This window comes from Mercenaria mercenaria, chromosome 2 (genome assembly GCF_021730395.1).
Source record: "Mercenaria mercenaria strain notata chromosome 2, MADL_Memer_1, whole genome shotgun sequence".
NCBI classification, from domain to species: Eukaryota; Metazoa; Mollusca; class Bivalvia; order Venerida; family Veneridae; genus Mercenaria; species Mercenaria mercenaria.
Genome location: NC_069362.1, coordinates 81,219,054 through 81,237,663, shown reverse-complemented (window position 1 = coordinate 81,237,663; position 18,610 = coordinate 81,219,054). Strand labels below are relative to the sequence as shown.

The following is an 18,610-nucleotide window of genomic DNA, read 5'->3' as shown; positions in this document are numbered from 1 at the left end:
AGTCCATAGTTATCGACCCTGATTATCTGAATCCAACTAATGACAATAATGAAATTTCAAATGAGTCCTATAAGTACTTACTGATCAATAAATCCATTTTGATTAAAATCAGGGGAGGTAATCAGATATAAAATAACTCCAGAACCTATGATTGGATCTGACAGATTCACCATGGAATCCAAGATTTATTGTTGTTGAAGATATTTTGCAAGTTTGTACCAAATCAAAACATAAATGAAGTCTCTATATGGCTGCAAAAGCCACAATAGTAAATTTTGGACCTTAAAGGGGCCATAACTCTGGAACCCATGATGGGATCTGGCCAGTTTTCGAAAGGAACCGAGATATCATGCCAATACAAGCTGTGTACAAGTTTGATTAAAGTTAATTGCAAAATGTTGTCTCTATCGTGTTCACAAGTAAAAAATAGCAAATTTTGGCCCTTTAAGGGGTCATAACTCTGAAACCCATGATGGGATCTGGCCAGTTTTCGAATGGAACTGAAATACTATGCCAATACAAGTTGTGTGCAAGTTTTATTGAAGTTGATTGCAAAATGTGGTCTCTATCATGTTGGCAAATTTTGGCCCTTTAAGGGGCCATAACTCTGGAACCCATCATGGGATTTGGCCAGTTTTCGAATGGAACCGAGATATTATGCCAACACAAGTTGTGTGCAAGATTGATTAAAATCAAATACAAAATGTGGTCTCTATCATCTACCTATCACTACGTGACAGGTGAGCTAAAAATGATAATCAGTCAATCAAACAATGATAGTTTTAAGGATCGAACCCAACACACATGATCTGAGCTGTTTGCACCGCCAATCCCCACCTATATTTTAAATAGGATGGACATTAAATTTTGATCTTCTGACCTTGACCAGCCAGAGAGATAACCTTTTATTAAACTGGCTATGCATATTTGATATCATATTAAACAATGACATTCAGTCTTATTAAAGTCAATATTAGCAAGTGCTGAACTGAGTTTACAAACTTGTCAGGTAGCTGATAAATGCGAGACAATACAGTTTTCTGTCAATAATCAATAACTTCCAACTTAACTGTATTTCAAAAATAAATCAAATTTAAAAGCTTATTCACCAAATTACAATATTAACAAGAAACGCAGCAATGCCACGAAACCAGGTTTTCAACACTTTTCATAAGAATAAACAAGAGTGCCAGAATGTCACAATATACGCCCGTCAAAGCAAATTTCTTTACTCTAGCACCTGTATTTGCAGATGTAATTTTAATTTTGTGGTTGTTTAGTAATCATTGTAATTCTTTTGTTTTTCTAAGTCCACAAAAAAACTCCTTACCAGGTAGAGATACCTTAAAATACACCTAAAATTAGAAAGTAACAACTATGTTGTACCACAGAAAAGTGGTCTTGGTTTTTCCCTACGGTCAATTATAAAAAAGTTACAATATAAGTTATTTATAGTAACAACTAAGGGAAGTTAATCTTAAAAAAAAAAAAAAAAAAAAGAAGAAAAAAAAATACAAAAAAAAAAAATTGTAAGTCCACACAGAAATCCTTACCAGGTAGAGACTGGTCAAAATACACCTCAAAATTGGATGTAATATGCATGTTGTACTACAGAAAAGTGGTCTCGATTTTTCCCTACGTCTAGTAATGAAAAAGTTACGATATAAGCTATTTATAGTAACAACAAAGGGAAGTAATTCTAAAGAGGGGAACTGTGCAAGACACTTCGTCTCATGATGGTGTATAATTGTGCCAAGTTACATCAAAATCCCTCTATGCATGAAGAAGATATGCTACGGACAAAGTTTTCATTCTTGTTTCCTTTGACCTCTAAGTGTGACCTTGACCTTAGACCTAGGGACTTGGTTCTTGTGCATGACACTCCCTCTCTTGATGGTGAACAATTGTGCCAACATTCATCAAAATCCCTCCATGCATGTAGAAGATATGCTTACCCTAACCCTAACCTAACCCTAACCCTATTTTTAGTAACAATGACCTTGACCTTGATCCCAGAAACCCCAAAATCAATCCCAAGCTACAACTTTATGTAAATTTTCTATTCACCATGTTTCATCACGATAGCTCATTCCTAAGTTAAGTTATTGACCAGAAACCCTTTTTCTATTTTAAGTAACAGTGACCTTGACCTTGACCACAGAAACCCCAAAATCAATCCCAGCCTTTGTCTTGATATAAGCTACATACATACCAAGTTTTATTCAAATATCTTTACCGAAACAAAAGTTATTGACCGGAAACCCTTTTTCTATTTTAAGTAACAGTGACCTTGACCTTGACCCCAGAAACCCCAAAATCAATCCCAGCCTTTGTCTTGATATAAGCTACATACATACCAAGTTTTATTCAAATATCTTTACCGAAACAAAAGTTATTGACCGCAAACACCAGTTTGACGCCGCCGCCGCCCGACCGACATCTACCCCAATCTAATAAGCAATCTTTTATAAAGGCATTCAACAGATATTAAGAAGTTTGTCTTGAGACCATCCTTAAAAAAATGCTTCTTTGTAGTGCTACGAATGCAAAGTTGCCCCAACTATATTCATTTTAACTCTGAAAACGACTCCTTTTATAACAAGAGGGCCATTTTGGCTCCGTATCACTCACCACAGTTTCACAGCAGCTATAACAGGTTCAACAAGAACTGACCTGCAGATCAGGGTCATTATTTACAATGGATCAGAGTAACTTCAACACTAAGTCTTGTCACTTAATAATTATTTGTTCTGAAAGTTTCTATTATAAACAAATGGGTAAAGTGATCTCTTGCATTAATGTTTTTTAACGAATTAGAATAATTTGAACATTCATGGAAGAGAAGCAGCCGAGGATCACTTACTTAAAATCATATTAATATTGAGTCAACAGTTTCTAACAAGATTTTTAGAGTTTCCACTACATACATAAAGGGAAAGGTGACAACCTAACCTGGCAGCTAAGTTTTTGGTCAAATCGTAACAATTTTCACAATTTTATAGAGGGTCACCAAAGAAACAATTCTATGAAATAATTTTAAAATCAACCACAATTTTAGGAGCAGATGTCATTTGAAGATTTTTCTATTGTCAGCTTTGACTACCAAGTTGTGCAACCAAGTGAAACCATATCAACATCTTTGAAAGGGGGTCATCTATGGAACATCCACACTAATGTTCATCAACTTGCATCTTAAAGCTTCAGAAGTGTTGTTTGAAGAAAAGTTTGCACAATGGACAGTGAGTGATCACAATAGCTCACTCAGCACACACTGTGCTCAGGTGAGCTAAAAACAACCTACTCCCTTCTCATCCCAGTAATGAAGAGCACAGACTTTACAAATCACTTCATTATTAGCTATGTTATAACTTAGCCTCTCCTTTTATGGAAGAAAAAAGATCTTCTTGTGCCCTCTAAATTTTTTTGTCAAACACTTTTTTAAGGATGGCTAATAATAAATAGCTTGCTACCTTAGGCAACATGTGGTCTGTTGAAGACCAGGTAATGACCATTGTGTTGGTCCTAAAAGCTCTCCTCACTGAGGTATGATCAGTTTGGTAAAAGGTAAGACAAGGATCTAATCATGATAATTGACACACTGGTGTAGGGGACTAACATTTTTATCTGAAACTTGGTAAAACAAAGCCTAATAGACATTGGCAATATACTCTTACAATAAAAGAACACTAATTTAAGCCTTATCTGTTATCATGCTGGACATGGTTAATTCTGCCTTTGCGGCCAGTGTAGATCTTGATCAGCCTGCACATCTGGGCAGTCTGATCAAAATCTGCACTGTTCACCATTCAGTCAGTTTCTTTTTAGTAAGCACCTCTTTCAACATTTAATGATACTTTCCAAATTGAAAGATGGACAAGTACATTATAGAAATTTAGCAGGGTAAAGGTTAAGCAAATACATCATGTTTTGACATATTCTGTAACAAGCTGAAGCACATCTTTCTTTGTAGTTTCAAATTCTTCAAAACAAACATGTAATTATCTTTCACTATATACCTTTTTTAACTTATATACCTGTTTCTAATATTTTTCTCGAACAGGTTAATTAAATACTGATTTGATCAATGTGTAGACATAAGCATCTTTGGCAGACGTTTTCACTACCTGTACTAGGATATTTAATTGGCACAATTTCATTTTATCTCTGGAAACTTCAAATTATCGATTTCTTCATAAATATATCACATTTACATCTAAATCATTTTTATATCAGTAAGGTTGTTTCCAAAGGAAGTGAAACAAGAGGACCATGATGGTCCTGAATCGCTCACCTCTTCCCACATGACCCAGTTTTGAGTATGACGTCATTATTTGACATAGTGACCTAGTTTTTGAGCTCATGTGACCCAGTTTTGAACTTGACCTAGATATTATCACGATAAAAATTCTGACCAATTTTCATAAAGATCCATTGAAAAATATGGTCTCTACAGAGGTCACAAGGTTTTCCTATTATTTGACCTATTGACCTAGTTTTCGAAGGTACGTGACCCTGTTTTGAACTTTACCTAGATATCATCAAGGTGAACATTCTCACTAATTTTCATGAAGATCTCATGAAAAATATGGCCTCTAGAGAGGTCACAAGGTTTTTCTATTTTTAAACCTACTGGCCTAGTTTTTGACCGCATGTGACCCAGTTTCAAAACTGACCTAGATATCATCAAGGTGAACATTCAGATCAATTTTCATGAAGATCCATTGAAAAATATGGCCTCTAGAGAGGTCAAAAGATTTTAATAATTTTAGACCTACTGACCTAGTTTTTGACCGCAGTTGACCCAGTTTCAAACTTGACCTAGATATCATCAAGATGAACATTCAGACCAACTTTCATACAGATCCCATGAAAAGTATGGCCTCTAGAGAGGTCACAAGGTTTTTTTTATTATTTGACCTACTGACCTAGTTTTTTAAGGCACATGACCCAGTTTCAAACTTGACCTAGATATCATCAAGGTGAACATTCTGACCAATTTTAATGGAAATCCATTCACAAGTATGGCCTCTAGAGAGGTCACAAGGTTTTTCTATTTTTAGACCTGCTGACCTAGTTTTTGTCTGCACATGACCCTGTTTCGAACTTGACCTAGATATCATCAAGATGAACATTCAGACCAATTTTCATACAGATCCCATGAAAAATATGGTCTTTAGAGAGGTCACAAGGTTTTTCTATTATTTGACCTACTGACCTAGTGTTTGATGGCACGTGATCCACTTTCGAACTTGACCTAGATATCATCAAGATGAACATTCAGACCAACTTTCATACAGATCCCATGAAAAATATGGCCTCTAGAGAGGTCACAAGGTTATTCTATTACTTGACCTACTGACCTAGTTTTTGAAGACACGTGACCCACTTTCGAACTTGACCTAGATATCATCAAGGTGAACATTCTGACCAATTTTCATGAAGATCTCATGAAATATATGGTCTCTAGAGAGGTCACAAGGTTTTTCTATTTTTAGACCTACTGACCTAGTTTTTGACCGCACGTGACCCAGTTTCAAACTTGACCTAGATATCATCAAGATGAACATTCAGACCAACTTTCATACAGATCCCATGAAAAATATGGCCTATAGAGAGGTCAGAAGGTTTTTCTATTATTTGACCTACTGACCTAGTTTTTGACGGCACGTGACCCAGTTTCGAACTTGACCTAGATATCATCAAGGTGAACATTCTGACCAATTTTCATGAAGATCTTGTGAAATATATGGCCTCTAGAGAGGTCACAAGGTTTTTCTATTTTTAGACCTACTGACCTAGTTTTTGATGGCACGTGACCCAGGTTCGAAGTTGACCTAGATATCATCAAGATGAACATTCAGACCAACTTTCATACAGATCCCTTGAAAAATATGGCCTTTAGAGAGGTCACAAGGTTTTTCTATTTTTTGACCTACTGACCTAGTTTTTGAGGGCATGTGACCCAGTTTCGAACTTGACCTAGATATCATCAAGGTGAACGTTCTGATTAATTTTCATGAAGATCTTGTGAAATATATGGCCTCTAGAGAGGTCACAAGGTTTTTCTATTTTTAGACCTACTGACCTAGTTTTTGACGGCACGTGACCCAGTTTCGAACTTGATCTAGATATCATCAAGGTGAACATTCTGACCAATTTTCATGAAGATCTTGTGAAATATATGGCCTCTAGACAGGTCACAAGGTTTTTCTATTTTTAGACCTACTGACCTAGTTTTTGAAGGCACGTGACCCAGTTTCGAACTTGACCTAGATATCATCAAGATGAACATTCTGACCAACTTTCATAAAGATCCAATGAAAAATGTGACCTCTAGAGTGGTCACAAGCAAAAGTTTACGGAGGGACGGACGCACGGACGGACGGACGACGGACACCGCGCGATCACAAAAGCTCACCTTGTCACTTTGTGACAGGTGAGCTAAAAAGTCAAGTAAAAATTTCTAATACAGCAAATAAAAATCCACAAAATAGAAATTAGACAGGTTAAGTTCAGAATGTGTAAAACAAATACAAAGTGTTAAAGCAAGTTCTTTTGTTTTATTTTAAAGATAAAGGGCACCCACTCCATGCTACATGAGTAAATATGGGGAAGGAACACAATATATATAAGCTACTGAGTAGAAACATGCCCACGATTAGGAATAAATCTTTCTATTACACAGCTACCGCAAACTGAGCTCAAGTGCGTTTTATCTTCTTTTAATACCTCTTTCAGGTGTTTATTTTGTTTCATCAGCTTCCATTTTTATTTGTCCATAAAACTGAAAGTAACTTCATGTAGCTGGCATTAAAAACAAATGTAATGTTCGATAATGTATTTTTTATGGGCATGTTTCACAGTAATCAATGCATCTACAAGACAATAACAGCCCAAGCAGCACAGCACACCAGAGAAAGACAGACCAGCATTGATTAATGCTTACTTTTTACTAAGATGCCGTGATACGTCCGATTTCCGAAAGCCATCTAGATTATAGAGACGCTTGGCTAGCCTCATTGCAGATGGTTGATCTACACTTTTGGCAGGTGGCAGTACAAATAAGTCATCCTGGTTCATAGCTTCCTCCCCTTCATCACAGTTATCATCATCAGAATATATTTTATTGTCAGTAGTCTGAGCACCATAATCAGGGACTTTATCTAACTCCTGAGTTATTTCTTGAGCATCTTCATATCTTACACTATCACTTTCATCATCAGTACTTTCCAGTTTTTCCATATCTGAATCAAACGTATCACTACACTCATCTTTTGAAGAATCTTCACTTGAAATTTCTGATTTTTCTTTAACAGATTCATCAAGTTGAACAAATGCAGGCATAAATATCCTGTCATCATTTGGATCAGGAACCCTTTCATTTTTGTTTTTTGTTTTGGTTGGAGATTCTAATTCAAACTTTACTGGTTTTTCAAATTCATCTTTGGTAGGGGTCTTTTCAGCTAGCATTGGTATTTGATCTAATGAATATGCAGTATCTTCTATATCAATACTTACAAATGTAAAATCTTCACCTACACATTGTTCTTGACTTTTGCTTGCCCTTACACCTTGACAATCCTGAATTTTTTGTCTCATTTGTTTTTGAATAAGAATTTTTTCAGCACTTTTGCATGAAATTAAATTTTTTACATCATGCTGATAAATGGGAGACATTCCACCAGAATCTGATAAACTTCTCTCATATATAAGTTCAGGAGTAAGCTCCCCTGAAAAGCTCTCTGTTGAAGAGACATCAATGCTACTAGAACTAGAACTATCTTCTTTCAGGAGAGGTTCCACTTCCTGTTGTAACACAGTACTTACTGAAATTTCTGATCTCAAATCAGAAGGAGTTGAAACAGTTGAAACATTACACACAGCTGACGACTGAGATTCTACCATATTTCCATTACCTAACAAATCATCTGAATCAACCTCAGACAGATCAGAGACACTAGTAGGATCATTTGGAAGTTTTTCTGGCTTTTCTAATGTGCCAGAGTCTGAATGAATAACTTGTTCCTCAAAACCAGACTCAGCAGACTCTTTACGGTTCATAGGATTTTCATCATCGTCTTCTAATGCTTTTGAAATATTATCCATTGTAACATTATCATGTGTTATGACTGTAGCACCGGTAAATGTAGTTTGATCAGGAGAAGAGGCAGATCTTTTAAAAGTTTTCTTTTCTGTGTTTTTATCATATGAAGTACTGTCAGAGTGGTGTCTTTCTAACCCACTACCATCCATTTTACGAAGTTTTAGCGATGGATTTGTCTTGATTATCATATCACCTGTCATGAGAAATGTTTCAAAGCCTTTCTCAGGAGGCTTCTTACTTTTACCCTTGTCTATGAGAAGTTCTTTGGGAGCCGTAGCTTTTGGCACTTTAGACAAAGACTTAGGGGACTGACTTACAACTACCTTATCTAACTTGACACCATTTTCACAACCATTCGATTCTCCTACACAATCTTCCCCTTGTATAACCGGGACAACATCTGTCCCACATTTTCCATTACGCATCACTTTAGGGGAGGACTTAGATTTTGGGACAGGTATACGTGAAGGACCATGTGGGAGACGGTCCACCATGTTGTTTTTTTTAGACAGGGACCAAGATGGGTTACAGGCGGTGTATATGGTAGGTTGGAGTTTAGTGTATATAGATGATATGGGTGTACCTTGGCTTCCCTTCTGCTAACATCCTCATTTTTCACACAGTCCTGTAAAAAATAAAACCTGTTTTTATCGTTAACTGACATATTAATGAACTCAAAAATCAATTCTTCACTGTACTTTCAAATCTGTCATGATCAAATGGAATTTATGTTATCTCAAAGTTACTACCTCAGGGTAAAAAAGTTTTTCCTGTAAACCTAAATTGAATTAACTCTTAAAGGTCACAAGAGGAGGGACAGCATGCTTGACTACTGGAAATTTTTGTCAACAGAGACTGAATATGACATGAGTAGAAAAACTGATCATATTGGTTTGGACGGTGAACACAGAACTTCTTTTAGGATTTGGATGGGAAAGTTTAGCTCTAGTGACAATGACCTTAATAAACAAACCTGCCTTCCCTCATTAATGAGGTTTAATTATAATACAGGCAGCAAAGAAAATGAGAAATATGCCATGACCTTGACCTTTAAGATACCTTATCTTTAACAACAAGATGTCTGCACCTTACTAAGGTCACTTCTTACCTGTAGTTTGATGGTAATGAGATAATAGTTAATAAAATTATTCACGTTTTTCATCGTCTGCTAACTATTTTGTCTCCAGTTCCCGGTAGTTATTTTACCGCGTTTTCTGCTTGCAATTCACGATTTTCTCATGTTTTCAGTGCACTATATAAGTGATTGTTAATTGATATTCTTCACTCGAGGTTGAATATTTGACAGCATAACAAGTATTTTGCTTATTTGTTTATTCCCTCCCACCCACCCTTACAGACATTTCAAGTTTCTTAATAGTTATTGCTTATGGCTTGTATTCGAATATCAAAGGCAGATTTGACTTTTTGACTGTGATTTAAACAAGAGTAATCATTTAGTTCTAGAGAGATTCCTCAGGCAGACATTACGTCTCCTTTATGTTCTGATAGAAAATAAGGTTCACAGTTACGTACCTTATATTTCAAGGGTCTTTAGACATGAACAGTTCCTTGTTAATTATTACTGTTGAGTATTCATGTATTACTAGAACTTTGAAGGCAGATATACATTTAACATTATATGAGAACATTTGAATTCTTCATGCCAGACTCGGTATATACATTTAGAAAAGTAACATTCACAAGTACGCATTTAATTCTATATCAATATATTTTATGCTGTTTTTTTTTCCCCCCCCATGCAATGTTATTCTTTCGTTATCAAATGGAAATTGCCGTTATCCTCCTTTGAGCTAGTTTTCATTTTATTTTTGATTTTACCTTGAAAGAATGTTATGTTTTACACACTGCACATTTTTTCTTATTTTGTGGTTATTCAACGAAGCTGACAGAGACCAGAATTGCCATCTTATATGTTGTTTAACTATTCTAGATAAGATGAGTTCAAGTTATAACATTTGGTTCATTCGGGACCTAACAGAAAGCACATTTTTACAGTTTAGATTTTCATGAACATCTGATTGTATGTTTGCCTTAAATTTTGATAGTATGTTTTCAGGCTGAGTGGTGCACACAGATAAAGATAACCACATTTACCCCACTTCTACTGGTCGATCATGAACACATCGCACAACATCGTACATTCTGACATTTGCAAGACAAATATATTCGTATTTTTTGTACATTGGAATGCTGTCAAATACTAAGACCTGTATCCTATATTTTTGTTTGTTGTTTTTGTAGTTAGGAACATGAAATTAGTGAATAATTGATTTACTCACGACAAAGAGTGAGTAAAGAAGTTTAAAGTGACATTGATATGCTTACCATAATACTTTAGCCTAAAAGCAACTGGGTAAGGTGACATCTCTGAGTAGTCAATCTAAATACTTTTTAACAAAATATAACTTGAAAACTCTCTTTGTACGGATTTTCAATTCCACCAACAATCTAGAACAATACATCTTTGGTAAAACTATTTGAGCCCTGCCATGGGAAAACCAACATAGTGGGTATGCGACCAGCATGGATCCAGACCAGCCTGCGCATCTGCGCAGTCTGGTCAGGCTCCATGCTGTTCGCTTTTAAAGCCTATTGGAATTGGAGAAACTGTTAGCGAACAGCATGGAGCCTGACCAGACTGCGCGGATGCGAAGGCTGGTCTGGATCCATGCTGGTCGCATACCCACTATGTTGGTTTTCCCATGGCACGGCTCATTTCTTGAACAGCGTTTTTGAAAGAATAACATACTTAGAAGCTAGTAAAATCTGTCTTTGGTATTTGCTGCCTATACTAGTGGTGGTGTTAGAACAAGAGGACCATGATGGTCCTGAATCGCTCACCTCTTCCCACATGACCCAGTTTTGAGTATGACATCGTTTTTGACCAACTTTCATGAAGATCCCATGAAAAATGTGATCTCTAGAGTGGTCACAATGTTTTTCTATTTTTAGACCTACTGACCTAGTTTTTGAAGGCACGTGACCCAGTTTCGAACTTGACCTAGATATCATCAAGATGAACATTCTGACCAACTTTCATAAAGATCCCATGAAAAATGTGACCTCTAGAGTGGTCACAAGGTTTTTCTATTTTTAGACCTACTGACCTAGTTTTTGACCGCACGTGACCAAGTTTAGAACTTGACCTAGATATCATCAAGATGAACATTCTGACCAACATTCATGAAGATCCCATGAAAAATGTGACCTCTAGAGTGGTCACAAGGTTTTTCTATTTTTAGACCTACTGACCTAGTTTTTGAAGGCACGTGACCAAGTTTCGAACTTGACCTAGATATCATCAAGATGAACATTCTGACCAACTTTCATAAAGATCCCATGAAAAATGTGACCTCTAGAGTGGTCACAAGGTTTTTCTATTTTTAGACCTACTGACCTAGTTTTTGACTGCACGTGACCCAGTTTCGAACTTGACCTAGATATCATCAAGATGAACATTCTGACCAACTTTCATGAAGATCCCATGAAAAATGTGACCTCTAGTGGTCACAAGGTTTTTCTATTTTTAGACCTACTGACCTAGTTTTTGACTGCATGTGACCCAGTTTCGAACCTGACCTAGATATCATCAAGATGAACATTCTGACCAACTTTCATGAAGATCACATGAAAAATGTGACCTTTAGAGTGGTCACAAGGTTTTTCTATTTTTAGACCTACTGACCTAGTTTTTGACCGCACGTGACCCAGTTTCGAACTTGACCTAGATATTATCAAGATGAACATTCTGACCAATTTTCATAAAGATCCCATGAAAAATGTGACCTCTAGAGTGGTCACAAGCAAAAAGTTTACGGACGGACGCACGGACGGACGACGGACGACGGACACTGCGCGATCACAAAAGCTCACCTTGTCACTTTGTGACAGGTGAGCTAAAAATGTTGTACTGTTGTTTTGGTTTTTGTTGGGTTTAACATCTCCCTGACACAATTACAGGTTATATGGCGACTTTCTACCTTTGGTGGTGGAGGAAGACCCCAGATACCCCTCTGTGCATTATTTCATCATGGGCGGGCACCTGGGTAGAACCACAGACCTTCTGCTAGCCAGCTGGATGGCTTCCTCACATGAAGAAATTCAATGCCCCAAGTGAGGAAAAGGTTGTACTGTATCCAATTTCATCTTATCTTGATATCATTCAATCTGGTTAAAATAAATTGCAGCAATTGTTTCTCACTTTAATGCACTGCAAAAATGTCAATAATTACATGACAATTCATCAAGCAATCAATCTAAATTCTGTACTCCTGGGAAATTTCAGAACTCAATACCTTTATTATTAGTTTAGTTTCATAATATACTTGCAGTATAACCTCTTTAAATGCATACTTTTTATGATTTTGCGTTGTTTTTTTCTGCTGTAAGGAGTGAATCTTGGAGATATTTTGTTATTTGTTTAAATTCATTCCTTTAAGAGTCTGATTTATACTTATATTCACTTTTTATGACACTTTCTCCATGAATTATAATGAGGACCGTGGTGGCCCTGTAATGCTCACCTGATCTAGTTCTTAACCTTGTATCCAGTCAGACTTGCATTTCATTAAATTAACCATCTTTTTCAATTATTTGACCTAGTTACCTAGCTCTTGGATCTAGCTGACCCAGCTTTGAACTTCATTTGGATTTTATAAAGACTGATAAAATTTCATAAGATCAAGTAGGTAAACAAGATTTTTTTCATGAGCTGACCTAGTGACCTGGTTTTTGACCTCAGGTAACCCAGTTCCAAACTTACCCTATATTTCATTGAAACAAACATGTGAACATCAAGCTGGGAATATTACTTCTAGAGTGTTATCAAGGGTTTTCTATGATTTCACCAAGTGACTTTCAAACATCTGTTCATTTTATAGAGACAAGCATGCTGATAAATATGCATGGTGATCAGGTAGACAATATGGCAGCTACAAAGTTTTTCTAAGATTGACCTTGTGACCTAGTTTTTCACCTTGGGTTATTCCATTTTCTGAACCTGACTTAGGCTTCATAAATGATAAAGATTAACATTCTGACAGTCTTATGAACAGCCAGCAGAAAATGTGGTGTCTTGACTGTTAACAAAGTTTTTCTAATTTGAACTTGTTACCTGGTTACCTAGTCTTTGATTCCAGATGACCCATCCTCAAACTTGACCTAGACTTTATAGATAAATATTCTAACAAACTTTCATGAGGTAGAAAATTTGGCTTCAAGAGTGTTAAAAGGTTTTCCTATTAACTTTTTCAGTGACCTAGTTTTTTACCTCAGATGACCCAATAACAAACTTATCTTGGGCAACATTTTGACCAAGTCTCATTAACACGGATCCAAAATTGTGACCTCCAGAGTGTTACCAACCAACCTATGTACAACATAGCATTTTCCAAGCGGTGTTTGCTCTAGCGAGGTTTGACTGTCTTGAAAAGAATCCTAGTCAAAAGTGGGTGAGAAAGGAAACTGTATCATAATATTATTTTTGTCTGTAGCAACATACTTTTGAACACTATTATTTTGTAGTTCATTGTGATACATGTTTTTTATGGTACAAGCATTCAGAAACTGTAATATGTGAAAACTGTCAATTTACCTAACTGTTACTGTGTTCCCGGAATAAATTTCCTTGTGAAAGAGCAACAATGACAAATTGCCTCTAATGCTTGTTGTAAAATCCCAACAAGAAAAAGTTGCCTAACCTGTTTTCTGACTGAGGTAGCTTGGAAAGATTTCTGTCATACTGTTATACATTTTTTTCTATGTTTCTTCAGTATACAACACCTTGTTTTTCAGTTATATGGCCTTTTACTAAGCTTTCATATAACCATGTTTTTTCAGTTATATGGCCTTTTACTAAGCTTTCATAACCATGTTTTTTCAGTTATATGGCCTTATACTAAGATTTCATAACCATGTTTTTCAGTTATATGGCCTCATACTGCGCTCTCACAACCATGTTTTTCAGCTATATGGCATCATACTGCGCTCTCACAACCATGTTTTTCAGCTATATGGCATCATACTGCGCTCTCACAACCATGTTTTTCAGCTATATGGCATCATACTGCGCTCTCACAACCATGTTTTTCAGCTATATGACATCATACTGCGCTCTCACAACCATGTTTTTCAGTTATATGGCATCATACTGCCCTCTCATAACCATGTTTTTCAGTTATATGGCATCATACTGCCCTCTCATAACCATGTTTTTCAGCTATATGACATCATACTGCACTCTCATAACCATGTTTTTCACCTATATGCCATCATACTGCGCTCTCATAACCATATTTTTCAGTTATATGGCATCATACTGCACTCTCATAACCATGTTTTTCAGTTATATGGCCTTATACTAAGCTTTCATAACCATGTTTTTCAGTTATATGACCTTATACTAAGCTTTCATAACCATGTTTTTCAGTTACATGGCCTTATACCAAGCTCTCATAACCATGTTTTTCAGTTATATGGCATCATACTATGCTCTCATAACCATGTTCTTCAGCAAAAATTTGAAAACAACATTTAAAGGAATGGATATTGCACAAGATGTCATGCCTAAAATAAAGAAATAAGTTTATATGTTCTATAAAAGAAATTTAACTTATAAATAGTTTTGGTTGTCTTCCTTTCTTTATTTACTGGGAAGTTATACAGCTCTTGGGAAATCTAAGAAATGCCAATAGAAAAGATTCAATTCATTTTAGTTTTATTTTTTTTTTTCAAATTTTAAGTTAACAGTTAATAAACATTCTCTGGATTCTCAGAAGATTTAACTGGCTGAAGAAAGTTCCAATGTTACAGTACAATGTAAACAAACATAGGGTAACAAGCAATCTCGAATGGATATATACATGGACTACCATTTGCTTTTTTGCCAATATCTTAAAAAATATTTAAAGTATCTTTTTTATTTTATCAACATGCTGTTAATAACAACAAATTTCAAAAATATGGAATTACTTATGTTATAATTTTTTTCATTTTACTACCCCAGGGTGTGGAAATCCCAATATTTTTCATTTGTCCACGGACAAGTAAGAGATAAAAATCCACTTGCCTGCAGTCAAAATTCACACGTCCGGATTTTCAACATTTAAAAACCCGCATTAAACTGCCAAATATTCCTTATTTCAGGCAAGTATTTGTATTACTGTAACTGTAGCAAAAAAAAGCGCTATCAACACTTTTGCCAGTATACAAGGCTGAAGTCGCATCCGCGAGGCTGGGGACCCTTCAACAGATTCAGTATGACAATGCCATGCCGAAATACTGCCCGTGCGAAGCCAGCTAAATTTAGATAATCAACTCTTGAAATGATCTGGCTCATTTAGAATCATACTCGCAATCTCTTTATGCTTCTGATTTTTGTTTTTACCCTATTATAGACTCCCGTTTTTGTCGGCGGACAAATTTGTACAAAGGTTTTACTAAACTGTTTACGGTTTCTATTTGTAGAGTTACCGTGTGCAAAATCACACAAGACCGAGACCAAGTGCCAATCAGAACACAGAAAAAGATGCTAAATTTTGACACAAGTGTATGGTTTTTCAAAACTGCAGCAATCGAGAGACCTGCGGTGGGTAAAACATGGATTTCGTAGAAAAGATTATTTTTCACCTCCATAAACTTCAAGCAACAGTGTTACTTAATTATTCCCGTTTTTTTTTGGCAATTTATACCTGAAAATGTATGCTTGTCTGGGGACAAACTGAATGAAAAATGCACTCGTCTGCCGGCCGAACTTAGGAATTCCACACCCCTGCTACCACATCCTACTTTTTCAGTCACAAAAATACATTTAAAAACTGTTTTTACGATACAGATGAATATAATTTATAAGAAAACAGAGGTGTAAATTTTGATATTTTACTAGAAATGGTTCAGTATACAAATATCAACAAAGCACGACAACAGCATTATTTCTTTTTTCTTGTGATTTTCTTCTTCATAATTTTTTTTGCTAGTTAATGAATTTTACATTTAAGTGTATTTTTGTAACTTTTTAAAATTCTGCTCCAGACAAAAAATATGACAAATGGACAGACAGACAGGCCTACCAGCCATTCCATAATACGTCCCTATTTTCTAAAATGGGCGTATAATAAATATATGAAGTGCATGGAGTATCTTACCGAGTGATTGTTTACATTTTGGCTGTGCTGTTTCCTTCCTCTGCCTCATACCTGCAATGCAAGACAATAATATTGTTACAAGAAATAATGATAATCTATCTCTCTATTTCATTAACAAGTTCATCACAAGATTGTGGTATATATTGTTCCCTGGCGTCCAACAGCAGCTTCTATATATTATATATATTTCATCTAAATAGATGTAGCAACCAGATGACAGCCAGTTAACACTGCCACCAACACCACAAATTAGAAAATTGGCAATAAATTTATCAATAAATGATCTACATGTTGCATCAACTTGGCAATTTGAGGTTGGAAAATTATCAACAGTCCATAAATTATGGAAATTTTAACACCGCTCTACCTCTTATTCTTGAAATTAATTTTATTGAAATATGACAGCCACTTGAAGACTGAACAATACAAGCTACAGGGACTGTCCTATTACAGGGTACCATTACGATAATGTATATCCATTAAAACAGAATATATACAAATATACAAAAAATAAGTTATTCTAAAATTCTGATATGGTAACTTTAATAATAACAGAACAATGTATTTCCTTTTTTTCTTCATATATCACAAACTTTTTTCAGCAACAAGTTTATCAGTCTGTTTCAGCCGCACCATGAGAAAACCAACATAGTGCATTTGCGACCAGCATGGATCCAAACCAGCCTGCGCATCCATGCAGTCTGGTCAGGATCCATGCTGTTCGCTTTCAAAGCCTATTGCAATAAGAGAAACCGTTAGCGAACAGCATGGATCCTGACCAGACTGTGCAGATGCGCAGGCTGGTCTGGATCCATGCTGGTCGCAAATGCACTATGTTGGTTTTCTCATGGTGTGGCTCATAAATTACTATGTTTCTATATCACTCCAGGAATTTTTAGATTTATAAACAAACTAGCAGGCATTATGTTGTTATTATAAGGCATGACTTGAAATATGTGAAAAATTCATAAACAAATACCATCGTTTTATTTAATTACACAAATCTTTAAAAAAAAAATAAGTGTCTTCATATAAAATACTATCTTAAAATCTTCATTCACAGTAATAGTGCTATTTAAGAGTTAGGTCCAAGTTTCGAAGAAAAAAGTTTGAACATCACCAAATCATACAAAGAAAGCATTGTTTTACATGAAAATTAAACAGCATATAAAACATGTACATTATTCTACAAAACCATTGTCAATTTACTCATATATGTATTGAATTCTGGATAGGGACTGCATGATGGGGCCACACTTCTGGACAGTTCAGTGCCTTTAAAAACTCACCATTTTTAAAAAGCTGTTACATGTCTTTGTTTTGATGCATTTGCAACAATGTACCAGTGTTTAAACTTAACACAAAGTTCTAGGTAAAACATCGTTTTTGACAATTGTTTACATCTATTTCTTTACAAATGGCATGATGTATGTTTTTCATTTACTAAAAATTTCTGTTGTTTTGTGATATACTGCTAAACCTGAAGACTGTGACTACAATGCTAGCTGTATAATATGTATGCTAAGCTTATTCTAATCATTTTAACTAAGGAACACAAAACTGTGTTAAGGGTTGCTAGGCTGGGTAAGTATTTTCATCTTGTGCTGAACAAAACTTGGTCATGGGCATGACAAATAATCTTGTGCTGAACAAAACTTGGTCATAGGCATGACAAATAATCTTGTGCTGAACAAACCTTGGTCATAAGCATGACAAATCATCTTGTGCTGAACAAAACTTGGTCAAAGGCACGACAAATAATCTTGTGCTGAACAAACCTTGGTCATTCTAAGGCCTGACAAATAATCTTGTGCTGAACAAACCTTGGTCGTAGGAATGACAAATCATCTTATGCTGAACAAAACTTGGTCATGGGTATGACAAATAATCTTGTGCTGAACAAAACTTGGTCATAGGCATGACAAATAATCTTGTGCTGAACAAACCTTGGTCATAGGAATGACAAAGCATCTTGTGCTGAACAAAACCTGGTCATGGGCATGACAAATAATCTTGTGCTGAACAGAACTTGGTCATGGTCATGACAAATAATCTTGTGCTGAACAAACCTTGGTCATAGGCCTGACAAATCATCTTGTGCTGAACAAACCTTGGTCATAAGCATGACAAATCATCTTGTGCTGAATTAACTTTGGTCATGGACATGGCATATAATGACATGTATTGACAAGTCATCTTGTGCTGAACAAAACTTGGTCATGGGCATGACAAATAATCTTGTGCTGAACAAAACTTGGTCATAGGCATGACAAATAATCTTGTGCTGAACAAACCTTGGTCATAAGCATGACAAATCATCTTGTGCTGAACAAAACTTGGTCAA

General features: G+C 35.8%; 1 protein-coding gene across 4 annotated transcripts in view; it reads right to left on the bottom strand.

Moving 5' to 3' along the window:
- LOC123564411 (PH and SEC7 domain-containing protein 1-like) overlaps positions 1-18,610 on the bottom strand; it is a 123,247-nt gene that overhangs the window by 67,891 nt on the left and 36,746 nt on the right. For all 4 annotated transcript variants that reach the window (XM_045357976.2, XM_045357978.2, XM_045357979.2 and 1 more), the window contains exons 2-3: positions 16,267-16,317; positions 6,947-8,729 (exon numbers count right to left, since the gene is read on the bottom strand). In XM_045357976.2, the coding sequence (XP_045213911.1) occupies positions 6,947-8,598 (1,652 nt within the window). In that variant the 5' untranslated portion in view covers positions 8,599-8,729; positions 16,267-16,317. The remainder of the gene's footprint in view (positions 1-6,946; positions 8,730-16,266; positions 16,318-18,610) is intronic.